At 46.2% G+C, this 18,673-nt stretch overlaps 1 protein-coding gene across 2 annotated transcripts in view; it reads left to right on the top strand.

Annotated features, from left to right (window-relative positions):
- Nucleotides 1-8,485: 8,485 nt before the first annotated feature.
- The window catches only part of TTYH3 (tweety family member 3), an 83,733-nt gene continuing 73,545 nt past the window's right edge, over nucleotides 8,486-18,673 (top strand). For both annotated transcript variants that reach the window (XM_069983928.1, XM_069983926.1), the window contains exon 1: nucleotides 8,486-8,876. In XM_069983928.1, coding sequence (XP_069840029.1) covers nucleotides 8,751-8,876 — 126 coding nt within the window. In that variant the 5' untranslated portion in view covers nucleotides 8,486-8,750. The remainder of the gene's footprint in view (nucleotides 8,877-18,673) is intronic.

Raw genomic sequence — 18,673 nt, 5'->3', positions numbered from 1 at the left:
ACCCATGGATCTCCAGCTGTTGCAGACTACAACGCAGCATGCTGGGAGTTTTAGAGTTGTAGCTTTGCTGGAGAGCAGCAGGTTGGAGAACATGGCCATACACAGTCTGACACTCTCCGCACCCAGTGGACAGCGTCAGAAGGTATAGGGGCAGGGAATGGTAACATCCAGCTGTCAAAGTATTCATACATTTCCAGGAGGAATAAGAGAATGTGCACAATGCAGAGTTCTAAGAAAAGATGCTCCAGCTTTGCGTTTAATGGACAATACAAGTACTTACCAATACCGACAGGTTCTCTATAATGTATGAAAACTCTGGGACTCATTTAGCATTTCCTTCTTTAGCGTCTTCTGTGAGAGTTGCTTCCTTTATGACCCTCTGCTGCTCTACAAACCCGTCAGTATAATATAGGTCGTTGTGGAAATCCACTGAAGTATAAGCTGTATTAAAATTCTCTCCCTAAGGACCTTAATGCAGACTATGTGGGGGAGGTTGTTTGCTTATATAAGTAGATGCAGAAGTGGCTATACACCTTTAATAGACCTTAGCCGAACAGCTACTGTACCTATCCTGATCTTCCCACTCGCATCAATGTATGGCCCTGGGTTCTTAATGGAGATAGGAGGCTACCACTTTTTCTGGGTTCGATTCCCTGAAGAAAATTATAATTTCTTTTTCTCATTATTGTATCATTTTTAAAAGTGGAAAGAATTGCCAATCAGGTCCAAATTCGTTTTAAAATTCAGTTTTTTTTATATAATTATGAAGAAAAAAATATATATTTTATGCCCATCAGGGGAATCAAACCCAGGTAAAAAACTGTTTGTATCTAAAGAGGTGATTTACCCCTAGACCATTGGTTCAACACAGCTAAGTTTGGAGATTCAACTATATCAGGTTGCAGATCAGTCCTCTGTAGGCAGTTTATGTCTGAGACAAATACTTGGAGACACCGGCTGACAGCGTGAGAGAGCAGGGAAGCATTATTGAGGAAGACGCAGTGCCAGGGTGCAGCACAAACTCTGAGCCACAACTCCTCTTTGGCTCTTCAATACAGTAGGAGACCTAGGATGTGCTTAATGGACAAATTACCAAAAGGTACCATGCTCACTAGGGGACTGCCAGCTACAGCACACTGTCAGCATCTTGGGTAGGTCCAGGGTGCTGACAGATAGTGACCATTGCATGGGTTGTCTGTGTAATGTATGGCAGGACAGGTCGTCAAGAATGAGACACTCCTTGTAATCACACTCCACCCTAGCCAAGAGATCAGGATCCTGAACAGAGGACCCTCCCAGCTATTAAAGGGATTTTCCTCTTAAGTTAAATACGGATGAATTGATGCACGGCATAAAAATAAAACTTTGTAATATACTTTTATTTTCCTTTTACTCTTTGTATTGTTTGGAAATTAGCCACTAAGGACTCATTCACACGATCTGTGCCGTGATCCTGAGGAGAATTGCGGCACGGATCCCCCATGTTCACCAGAAGTGGCCTGGACTATGCTGCCTTCTATTCCTAGCAGCGTAGTCCATCCGGCTAGGGGATCCGTGCCGCGATTCTCCTCAGGATTCTGGTACGGATTGTGTGAATGAGCCCTTACCCTATATTGCCTCCATTGTGTAGGGATCTGTGTTCATCCATGGCCAAGGCAGATACTATCTGTTCTGCTGCCTGAATGTAAACTGAAATAATCCCCCCTGATTCCAATGGAAATGATAAGGAAAAGTTAGCATGCAGAAAATCTGCGGGGTATAACAGTGCCTGGAATGTGGACTGTATACCTCTATGTATATACTACTGACATATCTACTGTATACCTCTATGTATATACTACTGACATGTCTACTGTATACCACTCTGTATATACTACATGTCTACTGTATACCTCTATGTATATATTACTGACATGTCTACTGTATACCTCTATGTATATACTACTGACATATCTACTGTATACCTCTATGTATATACTACTGAGGTCTACTGTATACCTCTATGTATATACTACTAACATGTCTACTGTATACCTCTGTATATACTACTGACATGTGTACTGTATACCTCTATGTATATACTACTGACATGTCTACTGTATACCACTATGTATATACTACATGTCTACTGTATACCTCTATGTATATATTACTGACATGTCTACTGTATACCTCTATGTATATACTACTGACATATCTACTGTATACCTCTATGTATATACTACTGACATGTCTACTGTATACCTCTATGTATATACTACTGACATGTCTACTGTATACCACTATGTATATACTACATGTCTACTGTATACCTCTATGTATATATTACTGACATGTCTACTGTATACCTCTATGTATATACTACTGACATATCTACTGTATACCTCTATGTATATACTACTGACATGTCTACTGTATACCTCTATGTATATACTACTAACATGTCTACTGTATACCTCTGTATATACTACTGACATGTCTACTGTATACCTCTATGTATATACTACTGACATATCTACTGTATACCTCTATGTACAGTCATTCTGGTACTAACAAATTACTGCATTCCCAGTCCTAGCCACCTTGCATTCCCCATCTGCTTCCAGCCATCATTTGCAGGACATAGTGGTCAGTGGATCCACTAGTGACCACTAGTTCTAGGTGGCACGTTTCCACTCATTACTCAGGCCAATCATAGACGCTGAGACGCTCTGGATCTGTAACATGGCCTCTGTGATTGGTCGGTTACCTCCCCAGCATTTCTTCTGAGTACTCTGCTTTCCTGGAACCCTGATCGTTTGCCATGTCTTCTGACCTTCTTGCTTTCGCCTTCTGATTCTGGACCCGATGTCCTATCCCGGTTTGACTCTGGCTTGTCTGACTACTCTGTTGGATTCTGATTTTGTACTGCACTGCTATCTAGGTTTTCACCCTCAGCTAGTCTGGTTACACTTTATTGTGTTCTGTCTATTTGTCTGTCTCTGTCCTGACCTGTGTCCATTTACATGCCGCCCATAGTCAGGGTAGAGACTGTCACCCGGCTGGGGGCCACTGTGTGGGGCGGATCATCCAGGTAGGTAGGGACTGTGGATGAGAACAGGGTCACACTGCCTATACCCACCCATGAAAGGTGTGAGCAGATTTGATTATCAGTGTATCCAACTTATGCAGCGCTAAGGAGCCTGGGAAAACATGGATATGGCCTATGGCTGTCTCTATGTTTTCCTGAACTCCCTAGGGCGGCATCCAACTTCTTCAGCCACCAGTAACCAAATGCCGCACGATCGGCCTCCAGCATACTCATCTCTAGTGTCTGTCTCACTAGGACTACCCCTGCCCAAATGCCCTGTGAGTGTATATAGACATGATAGAGGAAGACCCCCGCTCAGGACCCCCTGTGTATACCAGAAGAAAAGTGAACAACTCTGCAAAGACCAATGAAACTGATCTCTTCCTTTATTAAAATGGCTGTGGCCGGACGCGGTGGCGGTGGTTCTTCTTATTAGATTGCATGTTATCTGCTGTACGGCAGACAGATAATAGTTGGGCAGATGATATCAGGGTCCAGCAGATCTGCAGCACAGGCGGCCGCTCTCCTCTCCCTCCGCTCTGGTTATCGCTGCAGCACTTAGTGAATGAGAGGCAGGAAATTACCTTTCACTCTCTGCACCTGGCTCAAACTAGCCGCCACAATTAATAGGTTTTCTCATTTTCTTTATCTGATCCGGGTCCCTGATCTAATAATCAGTCAGTGTAGCTGACAGTCTGTAACTCCTGGCATTGCTTTCCTACTGTATCACCAGCATATTCTGCAGCGCTGTACACAGGCGTTAACCAGTCTGTTCCAGTCGGTGCTCACAGTCTGATTCCCATTATCTTTCACACACACACAAACACACACGACTGTGCTGACCTGTCTAGTCTAGTCCATAGTCTCTTAGATCTCTGCGACTGTGCTGACCTGTCTAGTCTAGTCCATAGTCTCTTAGATCTCTGCGACTGTGCTGACCTGTCTAGTCTAGTCCATAGTCTCTTAGATCTCTGCGACTGTGCTGACCTGTCTAGTCTAGTCCATAGTCTCTTAGATCTCTGCGACTGTGCTGACCTGTCTAGTCTAGTCCATAGTCTCTTAGATCTCTGCGACTGTGCTGACCTGTCTAGTCTAGTCCATAGTCTCTTAGATCTCTGCACTGTGCTGTCCCTCTGTTATTGCTCCTGGAAATGGGAGTATGTAGGATACACTGATGGTAGGGCTGGGCGGTTAATTCAAATAATTCGATTTATTATGTTGCGTTTACACGGAACGATTATCGTGCGAATTTGCACGATAACGATCGAATTCGAACGATAATCCGTGTAAACGCAGCGAACGATCAAACGACGAGCGAGAAATTGTTCATTTTGATTTTTGAACATGTTCTCAAATCGTCGTTGATCGTTCGCAAAAAATTTGCAGATCGTTCCGTGTGAACAGTCGTTTGCCGATTTAACCAATGTGTGAGACAGGCTTAAGCTATCGCAAAACGAATTTCCGTACGATATATCGTACCGTCTAAACGCTGATCGTTATGAAAAAAAATCGTTACTCCGACATCGTTATTCGTACGATCGGGCGAATTATCGTTCCGTGTCAACGTAGCATTCGCTCAGATTTTGAGAATTGATTTCAATCTCTTTGAAAATAGTAAATTTGTTTTTAAAAAAACAAAACAAAAAAAACCGCTCTGATCTGCAGGGGGAGCTGTGGCGCTCCAGGCAAGCTGCTCCTCCTGCAGGGCAGCGCACCCAGGAGATCGAGACCGGCGTCTGCCCCCACCTACCCACGAGATTGCCGCCAGCCAATCAAGAATTTATTATTATTTTATCAAGATTTAATCTTTTTGGCTATATACTGACGTTGGGTGATACAGAACATGGCCTGGGCTTCACCTGTGCTGGATGCTGTTAGAGGTGTCTAGTGATGACCTGGCCTGAGGAATGTCAATCAAGCCAGTAGGGGGGTGGGCCAGCATGTCTCCTCCCCCTTGACTCTTTATCATTTAAATATTGTGCCATTTTCAATTATTTTGCATACAGGAATATACAAGGGCATCATTACCAGCCTGTTTCTATGCTGGATATTGGGTTGGTAGTGGTTTAAAGCTTTGTCTGTCTAGGCAAACATCTTGAGGGCCGTCAGTTTGACACCTCTGGTCTGGGGTAAAAGAGGACTTTATCACCCAATATTCTACAATATATGATAGGTTAGTATTTATTTTCCTGCCACTCTCTGTCTATAGCACACCCTAAGAAGCAGCAGCATGGAAGACAGTGTAAGCTGTAAATTCAACACAGTGATAGGACATATAACACTCACTATAAGTTGCTGCTTCCATCTCCAGTACCTCCCTTCACTTTAGACTTGTATGGGCATCTGTAACCTGACCAGAGCCATCTCCAGACATAGGTGAGCAGTTTTGCAAAGTGAATGATCAGTTTAGAAGAGGGGGGGGGGGAGATAAATGCATTTTTCTCTGATAAGATATTTTACAAAAGCATTTTCTCTGATAAGATATGTTATAAAAGCATTTTTCTCTAATAAGATATTTTATTAACTTCCTTATATTTACTTGTCACATTGATGCATGGAAAGATCTCCCCCTGACTGCAAACCATAGGGCATAAAAACTTATTTTCTACACGGTGATTCTATAATGGGAAGCACACTGTAATCACGAGACCATAACACGCACAGCCTGGAGCTGGACTGTACAGTAATGTGATGTAGGAAAAATTAAACCATTTCCTGCTGTATAGCTATAATTGTATCTAGCTATAAACTATAAAATGTTGTCCAAAGGTGGACATATCCTCTAAGTAGAGATGCACATGTATAGCCCGGGGCATTGTAATGCCGTCATGCAATTATATGTGATCACAAATTGATATGAACAAGATTCGCTCTATTGTTTCCACATTGTCTAAAACCAGATTTTCCCCCGGAGGTGATCACTCCTTTCACTGATTGTCGACCACAGCTTCATAAACAACTGCGTCCGTCCAAATGCAATGACGTGACTGAAGCGCACGGTGGGGGATCTGCTATTTACCCCCCAGCAGCTGTGACAGCCGAGATGTGACCTGTGTGACAGCCCTCCCCTGTCTCCTAACACTGTACTGTGCTATCCTCAGGGCAGCTGGGGCCCGGCCTGCATAGTTTGGTCAGTGAGTGAACTATACACCGCTATATACCTGTAGGACATTAGCCTGTATATGGATGACAGTAACTGTATATGGACAATAGCATTGTGTGTAGCTATGGAGAATACTCAACATATAAAAGAAAATGGTCATACAGGTCTGAAGCTTGTTCATGGTTTCCAGCCTTTTCCAGTGTATCACAGAACATGTGTCTGATTATAACATTGGCTGAGCCGCTGCATGCAAGCCCGACGTGGTCAGGTGTTGGATGGAGTCGTGTAAGACACGTCGTGCCTCTAGACCAGGGGTAGGGAGCCTTCGGTCCTCCAGCTGTTGCAAAACTACAACTCCCATCATGCCTGGACAGCTAAAGCTATGGCTGTCCAGACATGATGGGAGTTGTAGTTTTGGTGAGTGCCAGGAGAATGTTACCACCCTGACCGCATTGTGCCAGGTGTAAAGCTTGGTGAAGGAGGGATATTGCCATGGCGGTTACTTACTATGAGGTCTGCTAGGCTCCTTAGTTGCAGTTAAGAGAGCTCTGAATATTTAAAGGGGTACTCTGGCGAGAATTTTTTGCTTTCAAATCAACTAAACACTAGTTGATTTGAAAGCAAAAAATTCTCGCCAGAGTGCCCCTTTAAGTATTCAGAGCTCTCTTAACTGCAACTAAGGAGCCTAGCAGACCTCATAGTAAGTAACCGCCATGGCAATATCCCTCCTTCACCTATTATCCTATAGATTTGTAACTTACTTCTATTTAAAAATCTCCAGTCTTCCAGTACTTATCAGCTGCTGTATGTCCTGGAGGAAGTGGTGTATTCTTTGCAGTCTGACACAGTGCTCTCTGCTGCCACCTCTGTCCATGTCAAGAACTGTCCGGAGCAGTCGCAAATCCATATAGAAACCCTCTCCTGCTCTGGACAGTTCCTGACATGGACAGAGGTGGCAGCAGAGAGCACTGTGTCCAACTGGAAAGAGTACACCACTTCCTGCAGGACATACAGCAGCTGATAAGTACTGGAAGACTGGAGATTTTTAAACAAAAGTAATTTACAAATCTATATAACTTTCTGACACCGGATGATCTGATTTGTTTTTTTCTGTAGTGCCCCTTTACAACATTGACAACTGTGAGAACAGTTTGGGCTCATCCCCTTTCTGAGCCCGGGGTACAGTATGTATGGTCCTTGAATCCCTTTGCAGGGGTGCTGAACTACATCTCCCAGTGTTGCCGCCCCATTGATGATAGTACCTGAGCACTTCTTCTATGACCGCTGGACATTCAGTTTTCTCTCTTCAGTATAACTAATGTATCTTGGCAGATTGTCTCCCCAAATCAACACTTTTACCCCGGTGACTGGCGAGGCTGGCCGAAGAACAAAGATGGAGTAAGAATACGGCGTAGGATCTCTTACTTCTCACCATCTTAGCTCAAGTACGGTATATAAGACATTCCGACGTGTTTCCCTCGCTTTGTTTGCAGCTTCATCAGGGTACAGTTTATATGTCAAAAAGGTATTACTAGCTGACACCTGGTCACATGATTTCTGGAATGTGGCAGTCACATACCAATGCCTGTCAGATAAGTGCGGCTTGTAGAACACACAGAGAGATCGCAGTTATCTCAGATCTCGGCCACTGACCACAACGGACACCCAGTGTGTATGGAGCAGCTACCGCCCGAGTCAGTTGGGGTGAACAGTCTATATATACAGGGAATCTGGAGCTGTATACATAGGAAGGGGGTCTGCTTGTGGCTATGGTGACCGCCATGTAACTACTAGGGGTACAGTCACACCACGTCCATCATTGTCAGCCGCCCCGGTATCAGAATATTGGTCACCATGTAAACTGGTGGATGATCAGTGGCAGAACTACAACTCCCAGCATGCCTGGACAATAAAGCTTTAGCGTTGGCTCTCCGAGCATGATGGGAATTGTAGTTTTCCAACCTGTTGTAGAAGTATAACTCCCAGCAAGTAGTGTTACAAAACTACAAGTCCCAGCATGACCTAATAACGTAGTTTGATGCAAAACTACAACGCCCAGCGTGTCCTGGTAGCCTTGTTCTGTCAGGGCATGCTGGGAGTCGTAGTTATAGGATCTTAGCCTAAAGGCATTGCCGTGAGGCAGAGAGTCGCACTACAGTCTCGGTCCACACTATGGAATGTGACTGTTTTGCGACAAGAAACGCAAAGCAGAACTCCCCGGAAAGTCGCACGGGCTGAGGGGCTCCCGGGCAGCTGGGCGGGGCTGAGGGCGGCTCTGGCGGAGAGGGGGCGGGGCTAGACCGGGAGAGGGAGGGGTCCAGAGCACAGCGATTCTCAGGGAACAAAGAGCCGGATCTGGGGAGCAGCTCTCGGGACTGGAACACCGGGAGCGTCCCGGAGCAGCGCCGGTAACCGGGCTCTGGAGGACGATGAGCGGGGGAGAGCCGGGGATCAGGAAATAATCCTGACCGGAGGATGGACGGGAGGCGGCGAGCCTGAGCTGTGAGCGCTGCCCGCGACCCCCGGCACATCCCCGGCACCTGAGGAGCGGCAGGCCCGGGCGCTGAGCTCCGAGACATGGCGGCCGCCATCAGCTATACCCCGCCGTGGTGGGTGACCCTGCTGCACCGCCTGCCGCACCTCAGCCTCAAGTGGGAGTTCATCAGCGGAGACTTCCTGCCGGAGGACACCGAGTACCAGCAGGTGAGCCCGGGGGGAGGGAGCGGGGAGACGGGGGAAGGGAGACGGGGGCAGCAGGTGGGGGAGCCCGGGCCGGGGGCAGCAGGTGGGGGAGCCCGGGCCGGGGGCAGCAGGTGAGGCACCTGTGAGGAGGGCACGTCGGGGGGCAGCGCCGCCATCTTATGGATATAGCTGTGTATATGGCTGCCGGGGCTCCTCATACCTCCATCCATCCTCCCATACCGTGTACCGGGGCTGCACGGGGCTGTCATGTGCTCTGCATCACACAGACAGCCCATATGTGTATGTATGTGTATATATATATATATATATATATATATATATATATATATATATATATATATATACACACTGTACATCACACAGACAGCCATTATACACACACACATATATATATATATATATATATACTGTACATCACACAGACAGCCATCACACACACTCACACATGTATATTATACTGTACATCACCCAGAGAGCCATTATACATATACACTGTACATCTGTCATACACTCATCAGCCATACATACACCTATCATACTTTATACATGTTCTTTACATCACTGATACATCTACCATACATATATTGTATTTCTTATATCTATCATGTTCTGTACATCAGTTATACATCATCCATATACTGTATATCTATCATCCATACCAATCTATAAGGTACATCATCCATATACTGTATATCTATCATCCATACCAATCTATAAGGTACATCATCCATATACTGTATATCTATCATCCATACCAATCTATAATGTACGGTACATCATCCATATACTGTATATCAGCCATACCAATCTATAAGGTACATCATCCATCCATATACTGTACATGTATCATCCATACTCTATACATCAGCCTTACAAATCTATCATACATACATGGGACGTCATGTTCTGTACATCGCTTATACATCATCCATATCCTGTACATCAGTCATAGAAATCTGTCATACATCTGCCATGTACTATACATCAATATACTGTACATCAGTCACATACCCATCTATCACACATACAGGTAACTGTCATGCATAAATTGATATATAGAAGTCACATGTATTGTACATCACCCATGTAGTTGTCATACATACAGCAGTGCACATTATACGTACGTTATACCTCCCTCTTCTCTGTATTGGAGGTTAGTCATACATAACTATCATACATACAGGACCATGTATCATTCATGCCGCCTTGAGTATACATACACGCCATCCGTGTAATGTCCGCCCATCGCGCACGCCATCCGTGTAATGTCCGCCCATCGCGCACGCCATCCGTGTAATGTCCGCCCATCGCGCACGCCATCCGTGTAATGTCCGCGCATGCCATGTCTGCACTGCGTTATAATCTGCGTGATGATGATGTCAGGATACATTAGCAGCACCTCCCGCAGCCTGTACATATACACTGTCCTCCCTCCCAGCAGGGGGCGCCCTGCTTGTTGGGGGCCACAACACATAAGTCGCTGTCCCCCTGTATACAGGAGTGTGTGCATACACTTGGCCCCGTGTCCCCTCCAGTGGTCTCCAGTATGGCCGCCACTGCTGCTGTGATGTCCTCTGGAGACCCCCAGCTTAGACAGATGGGCCCCTATGAGGGCATGTTGCATTGGGGTGTGCTTTTGTAAGTCTCCCCATCAATTTTCTGTCTGGCTCCTTTAAGAAAGAGCAGCTGAAGAGTTAACCCGAGTCCGGAGCCCTGGGAACATCTGCTTTCCTGGTTAGTTTTGTTGGAAATCAGGGAGAGAAATTCTGGAGGCTGAAAATGGGGGAGGGGGAGGCTGGGAACGCTGGCTTCCATGCTGCTGTGAGTGCCCATCCTGGGGGGTCTTTGTAGACCTGTGGCTGTTCCATGGCATGCTGGGAGTTGTAGTCTTGCAACAGCCGGAGAGCCACAGGATGGGCACGGATTGCACCTGTCTGCTTATAGGACAGATGCACGCTCCTCTGGGCTGAGCATACGTGTATAGGGAGTGATGGTCGACAGCCGAAAGAGCAGGTTATGCAGATTCAGCAAATCAGATGTGCGTGAACACAGCCAATGCGCCACACGGATAGTACGGCAAATCAGGGGCAAAACCTGCACGTGTGACTGGTAAAGGTGACAACATTGTAGAAATTGTCGCTGACTTTTATAGCCCCATTCTTATGTCTCGTCCTGTAAATATCTCCAGACTTCCGATTCAGAAACAGCCCTTAAAGGGGTTGTTTGTTAAAAAAAAAAAAAATAAAATAAATCTTTAAAATCAACTGGTGCCAAAGATTTGTAATTTACTTCTATAAAAAAAAAAAATCTCAAGTCTTCCAGTACTTACCAGCTGCTGTATGTCCTACAGGAAGTGGTGTATTATTTCCACTCTGGAGAGCTGGAGAGGTTTTCTATGGGGATTTGCTGCTGCTCTGGACAGTTCCTGACACAGACAGAGGTGGCAGCAGAGAGCACTGTGACTACTGGAGAGAATACACCACTTTCTGGCACCAGTTAATTTAAAAGAAAGAAAAAAAAAGGTAAACAATCCCTTTAAGGCAGGCATGAGGGACTCCGGTCCTCCAGCTGTTGCAAAACTACAATTTCCATCATGCCTGGACAGCCAATGGCCGAAGTCTGGTGGTTGTTTGCTATGGATACCCCTGTAGGATCAGGCGGGCACAGCGTTGTGTGCTGGCACCTCCAGGGTTAAGCTTTGTGTGGGCATTTATGGTTTTGTTTGCAAACCAGAAAATTGCTATGCAGACCCAATGTGGTGGCAGGCGAATGCCAGGGACAAGCCGGAGCTGTAATTTACTGACAGCGTGACAAGGTGAGCGCTGCCTGCCGGAGAGCCTGGGGTCCCCGAACAACACTGTGCACAGCTGGCTGCCGCCACGTCCTGGGTGGGTGACGTCACCCATATTTACTGTGACTAAAATCAGAGTAATCGAGGATACAGATCTGACCCAGGAGATCACCTCCATGTACGCTCATCCCATGTGTGCAGGAGTGTTCTCCAACACTACTTATACCTACTGATAGGTGAATGGTAGTTTTGCAGGGTTGATACATTGATGACTATAAGGATAGGGATGTGACGTCCCCAGCTGTGTCCGTTACTTCAGCTCAGCTACATCTATTCTGCGGAGTAGTGAGGGTGCCAGACATCTATACTTTATGGCCAGCTTTAGGGTCCTGTTAGACAATTTTTTCTTTTCTCTGATTATATATAAGCAATCGCAAACAACCGGAAATCATTCACCATGACACACAGGACGATAAGTGTTAGTTACGATCGCAATTACGATTGTTCGTAAACTCTGGTTCCTGAACGATTGTAATAGTGATGGAACCATGTGTACATACACCGAAAGATTAACAATGATTTTATGGTTGGCTGAAAAGTTGGGATCAACGACACACGATCGCATCTTTGTTAGTCGTTTGATTGTTGCCTGTATACACAGAGTGTGGCTTCAATTCTAACTATTTTTCCCACGATTATCTTTCCGTGTGACAGGGCCCTTAGGGTATTTTCACACGTGATGGATATGCTGCAGACTTTCCCACTTAAAGGAGAAGTCGTCCATTTTTAAAATCAAGAAGTGGAAATTTGGTCATGAGTACAAACTTACCTCTCCCCATGCCTGTGGTGACCGGCTTCGGCACCCCTCCTGGGCTCTAGGATCGCAGCCGCTGACACATCACAACCTTGCTGATGGACTGGCCGCTCAGCCAGTCAGTGACTGTAGGAGGGGGGGCGCTGCTCCAGTCGCTGGTTGGCTGAGCGGCCAGTCCATCAGACGGTACAGGCCTTTCCTCATCATAACTTGGGCTGAAAATGCCTTTCAGCGGAGGTCCTGTGGCCAGTCCCGCCACTCACCGTGAATACATGGAGAGGTATATTCATACTCCTGATCAAATCCCCACCCCTGCCAGATTTTAAAAATGGCCTTTAACAGAGCTGCAGCTTTTTTTAGTCCTATGTGAACATACCCTTAAGATGGCTGTACATATTAAGTAGGTGATGTCTGTCTACTGGATAGGTGATGAATGTGTGCTCGTTGGGACCACCACTGATCACCAGAACGGGGGTCCTGAGCCCCCCTTTACATTCCTCCTTCCTACATATTGGAAAGGAGCAGTGGTCGGGCTTGTGCCCTATGGGACTGACAGCCGGCATGTATGACCACCCATACTCCTCCTGACTGCAGAGCTGTCATACACCTGTCCTAATGTAAAGAACGGCAGAGCCCCTCTAATCCCCCCTCCGTTGTGAGTCCTGATCTGTATGTATACAGTGTATATCCCCGCACCTCCATTATATAAGATCTCAGCAGCATTACTGATGTCCCTGAGGCCGGAGCTGTGTGTGAAGTGCGTGGTAGCGCTGCAGCGTTTTCTGCGCCGTCAGACCTGTGCACCTCTCACACAATGTGAATTGCCTCCCAGATGTGCCATTGTTCCTGTTACCTTGGGAACTGCTTCCATATCTCTTTGGGGAGCTGCTTTCTGCATTTGCGAGCAAAAAAAAAAAAAAATAAATAAAAATCCCTCTCTCTCTCTCTCTCTCTCTCTCTCCTCCCGCCTTTGTGATGTGGAGATTTGCTCTTTTAAGGAGATTACGTCATCTCACAGTCAGCGCTGGAGCGTATTGCGGCCTGTCTGTGTATACGGGATTATCAGCTCCTCTCCTGTATATCATTATGGAGAGCTTCCTCCCAAACGGCAGAACATCCCTGGGGACTACAAGAGTCCGGGGAGGGGGTATCTGGACGGGCTTTCCAGGCATGAGAAATCCTGTCCAGTGGTTGCAAAACTACAATTCGGCTGTCCTGGCATGATTGGTGTTGTAGTTTTGCAACAGCTGAAGGGTCTAAGGTTCCCGATCCCTGGGGTAGAACATCGATAGCTGATCAATGTGGTCCGGCACTTAGCACCACTGACGACGGAACGAGTATACAAAGCTGTGTCTGTGCATGGGAATGGATATGATTCTGCTAATACCTACTGTTGCTTATGATCATCCTAGATGGCAACCATTGGTGGCTTGTCTTCATATATTACAACTAGCAAATTGCTAGGTAGGAGTGCAATGGCCGGAGGCGAGACTTTGGTATGGTGACTCTCCCAGATGTTAGGAATGAGAAGATACTGCTGTTAGATTTCCGTTCCTTGTTATTATCTGGGAGAATACAGAGTAGTTGATATTATCTTCCAGCAATACAAGGCAGGTATATGTCTGGGTATGGTCAAATAGGATTTTTAATGCATACCTTGTCATGTGCATTGGGTTCAATCGACATCAGTATCTTACTACAAGTACAACATATACTGGTTAAAAAAAAGTGTATTCACGTTATTGATTCCTATCAGCATTCAGCGTTGTTAGAGTATCTACACAAAGGTATCATAGAGCCGCTAAATTACTACCAGATGGGGCTGGCGGCGGCTTATTTCCTTCTCCCTATTCAGAACACTGGCCAAGTGTACATCTGACTGTATCATGGTAGCAGTCGGGGGTAGACGTGAGTCAACTTGCAGGGCAATGTATCCGATTTAAATCTGAAGCAGCGACACTCGATTAGTCCTGTCTAAAAATAGTCCTATTGTTGTCCTGGTGCGCCTATTCCTTGAAAGAGTTGTTGTTCTTCCTAGTGAAAACAAACTGACTGCCGATGCTTGAGATTCAGATTGGGCGATTGGTGCCTTTAAGATCACTCCTCTCCCCATTGCGGTAATCTGATGGGCTATCTTAAATGTGTGGCCGCCGTTCGTTACCCGGGTGTGTGTATGGCCGCCATTGGTTACCTTAGTGTGTGTGTGTGTATAGTTACCTCAGTGTGTATATGGCCACCATTGGTTACCTCAGTGTGTGTATGGCCGCCATTGGTTACCACAAAGTGAGTGTGTGTGTATAGTTACCTCAGTGTGTGTATGGCCACCATTGGTTACCTCAGTGTATGTATGGCTGCCATTGGCTACCACAAAGTGAGTGTGTGTGTGTGTGTGTGTGTGTGTGTGTAGTTCAGTCTGTGTATGGCCACCATTGGTTACCACAAAGTGAGTGTGTGTGTGTATAGTTACCTCAGTGTGTGTGTGTATGGCCACCATTGGTTACCTCAGTGTGTGTGTGTATGGCCACCATTGGTTACCTCAGTGTGTGTGTGTATGTATGGCCACCATTGGTTACCTCAGTGTGTGTGTGTGTGTGTATGTATGGCCACCATTGGTTACCCCAGTGTGTGTGTGTATGTATGGCCACCATTGGTTACCTCAGTGTGTGTGTGTGTGTGTGTGTGTGTGTGTATGGCCACCATTGGTTACCTCAGTGTGTGTGTGTGTGTGTGTGTGTGTGTGGCCACCATTGGTTACCTCAGTGTGTGTGTGTGTGTGTGTATGGCCACCATTGGTTACCTCAGTGTGTGTGTGTGTGTATGACCACCATTGGTTACCTCAGTGTGTGTGTGTGTGTGTATGACCACCATTGGTTACCTCAGTGTGTGTGTGTGTATGGCCACCATTGGTTACCTCAGTGTGTGTGTGTGTGTGTATGGCCACCATTGGTTACCTCAGTGTGTGTGTGTGTATGGCCACCATTGGTTACCTCAGTGTGTGTGTGTGTATGGCCACCATTGGTTACCTCAGTGTGTGTGTGTGTATGGCCACCATTGGTTACCTCAGTGTGTGTGTGTGTGTGTATGGCCACCATTGGTTACCTCAGTGTGTGTGTGTGTGTATGGCCACCATTGGTTACCTCCAGTGTGTGTGTGTGTGTGTATGGCCACCATTGGTTACCTCAGTGTGTGTGTGTGTGTGTGTATGGCCACCATTGGTTACCTCAGTGTGTGTGTGTGTGTGTGTGTGTGTGTGTGTGTGTGTGTGTATGGCCACCATTGCATAACAAGGCATGGTAATATAGAGCTGTAATGGTAGCCATGTTGGTTGTCCTCCATCTATAGCTGTACCTGAAGAGGAGAACTGTGAGTACAGTCTTTATCCCCTGGTGATTCATGGCTGTGGGATGTCATTCCCTCCTAGGCTGCGGGATGTCATTCCTCTCCTGTCTCTGTCACTAGAATGGGGGGTTTTCTGTGGGAAAGTGAAACGAAGAATCAGTCAATAGAGCCGGCACTCCATCTTCTTTTATCCACATGTCAGTCGGCCGTCATGGTATTTCTTTACATTCCTCTGGATCGGGGATTATGGCATTTCTCTACATCTACAGCTAGTGGATCTAGGCTAGAGCTGAGGCGGCCATAGATGACGCGGCTCTGGGCTGTAAAGAGATGATGGCCCTCTGCTGCTCCATATACTCAGATGATAAGGGACCTCTATTGATGAGTGGTCACAGGTTATTTACTCTCTATTGCTGGAGGTAGAATAGTCTGGAGTCTTTCTATAGTTTTCTATGGACTTTATATGTCAGTATATGACCACAAATAATATGGAGTATCAGTAGAGCACCTTCTGTATGTCTCTGGCCTCATATAGAGAATTAGTTAAGCAGTTATGGTCTGTTCTATTAGATGCATACCGGACCCCCGGACTCATACCCCACCCAAGGCCTTCCATGTGCATTGTGCCATATTCGTCATGAACTGACCTGGAAAACGTGGAGTGCGGCCTGCTCCCCCGCCGTGGCTATGACGCTTCTCGCTCTTGTAAACTCAGACGCATGTGATTGTATTTTGGCTCATTTGACCAAACTGGAATCCAGCAAAGGAAATCTGTTTTCATTTAACATGGAAGAAGACTTGGAGGGGGTTTACTGTAAATGTGCAGGAGAATCTGGAAGCAATATGCTGCTGGGCCTGCTTGTTGTTTTCTACAACGATGCCTGAGTCTGCTCTGGTATCTTCTGGTTCTTTATGTGTATAACCATGTAGAAGAGTCAGCCCTGGCCAGTCATAGGTATCCGTCTACTGACTGTCTTGTCGCCACACACTTCCCCAAAGTTTTCTGTGCTTTTATTTTAAGCTTTCCTTGTACTCAAAGAATCTTAAGGCCCCATTACACAAAATGATTATCGGCCTTACTTGTTTACCATCCGTTAATTGTTTTGTGTTAGAAGACCGCGATGAGCTTACACAGCGACGCTCTGCAGACCGTTGCTGACGGGGTCAGAATTTTTAATATGTTGACAGACCATGATCAGCCGGCATCGTGGTCTTTCAACATGTTGTAAAATCCCTATCCTGTCAGTGACTGTTTGCAGTGCGTTGCTCCTTGCAATAGGAGTGTCGGCAGCAGACAGCCACTGACTTCAATCATCTGAGGATCATTCAGGCAGCCTCTTCCGCTGCTCCCATTCGGGCAGTATGGGTGGGTTCACACTGAGGAATTCTCGCGAATTCCGCTGCAAAATGCGGGCGAAATCTGCACGGAATTCCGCCCGTAAAGAATGAACATTGTAAATGTTTAAGCTTTAATGGGCTTTCCTCTTATTTGTTCACACAGCGGAATTTCTGCGCTGAAAATTCCGCTGCGGATCTGCTTTCCGCTAGAGGAGTCCTATAGAAGTCAATGGGGCTTTAATTCCTCTTGAAATTCCGCTTGAATTCCGCTCAAATTCTGCTCCTATTCTGCCAGAGCTGAATAGGCGAGGATTTTCAAGCAGAAAACTTTTTGCTTCAATTCCTCGAGAATTCCTCAGTGTGAAATCACCCTATGAGGGGGAGGGGAGCACCGGGCTGACAGGTCGGCACTCTTTCCCCTCATTATCGTGCTGTGTAATACGGCCTTTAGGGTACAAACACACACGGCTTATACGCTGCGTATTTACAGCTGCGATACGCAGCAGATTAGATCTAAATAACTGAACACAGCATCAAATCTGCTGCATATCTGCTGTGTGTGTTTGTACCCTGAGGGTACAAACCCACACACCGTATACGCAGCAAAAACGCAGCAGATTTGAAGCAGATTTGATGCTGTGTCCAGTTATTAAGATCTAATCTGCTGCGTATTTGCTGCGTATCGCAGCAGTAAATAAGCTGCATATACGGTGTGTGGGTTTGTACCCTTAGGGTACAAACCCACACACCGTATACACAGCAGATACGCAACAAATACGCAGCAAATACGCAGCAGATTTGTTGGTGCAGATTTGATGCTGTGTTCAGTTATTTAGATCTAATCTGCTGCGTATTTGCTGCGTATCGCAGCAGTAAATACGCTGCTTATACGGTGTGTGGGTTTATACCCTTAGGATACAAACCCACACACTGTATACGCAGCTTATTTACTGCTGTGATACGCAGCAAATACGCAACAAACACGCAACAAATATGCAGCAGATTAGATCTAAATAACTGAACGCAGCATCAAATCTGCACCAACAAATTTGCTTCAAATCTGCTGCATTTTTGCTGTGTATACGGTGTGTGGGTTTGTACCCGTAGTGTGTAACCAAGGGGCCATCCCTGTCCTCCCTTTTATACATTGTGCATTTGTTCTGAATGGAGAGAGGGGAATAGGCTGCTCCGTATTCTCCTTGAGTACAGGGATTACATGATGACATTTTACATGCCTGCGGAATTAGGAAGGTTCTCATCCTTGCTCTAGTCTGTAGGGTTCGGAGAGTCCGTCTGGTATATGGCAGACAGGCCTGTTAGTGAGGTTGACATTTTTTTCATGGGATATATGAAGAGCAGTGGCTGCCCCATGATCACAAAAATGTATGAGTCCTCGCTTGAGTCGAGCATTGGTCAGATACTTGCATTCTGTTTGTTAGAGTCTACACAGTGTCCACCTCATTGGGGGGCACAGGTGTGATAGGTAGAGATCCCAGAGGTGGGACACCCACTGAT

This window comes from Dendropsophus ebraccatus, chromosome 9, assembly GCF_027789765.1.
Source record: "Dendropsophus ebraccatus isolate aDenEbr1 chromosome 9, aDenEbr1.pat, whole genome shotgun sequence".
NCBI classification, from domain to species: Eukaryota; Metazoa; Chordata; class Amphibia; order Anura; family Hylidae; genus Dendropsophus; species Dendropsophus ebraccatus.
Note: the sequence above shows the minus strand (reverse complement) of the source record. Positions and strands in the feature narration are given on the sequence as shown.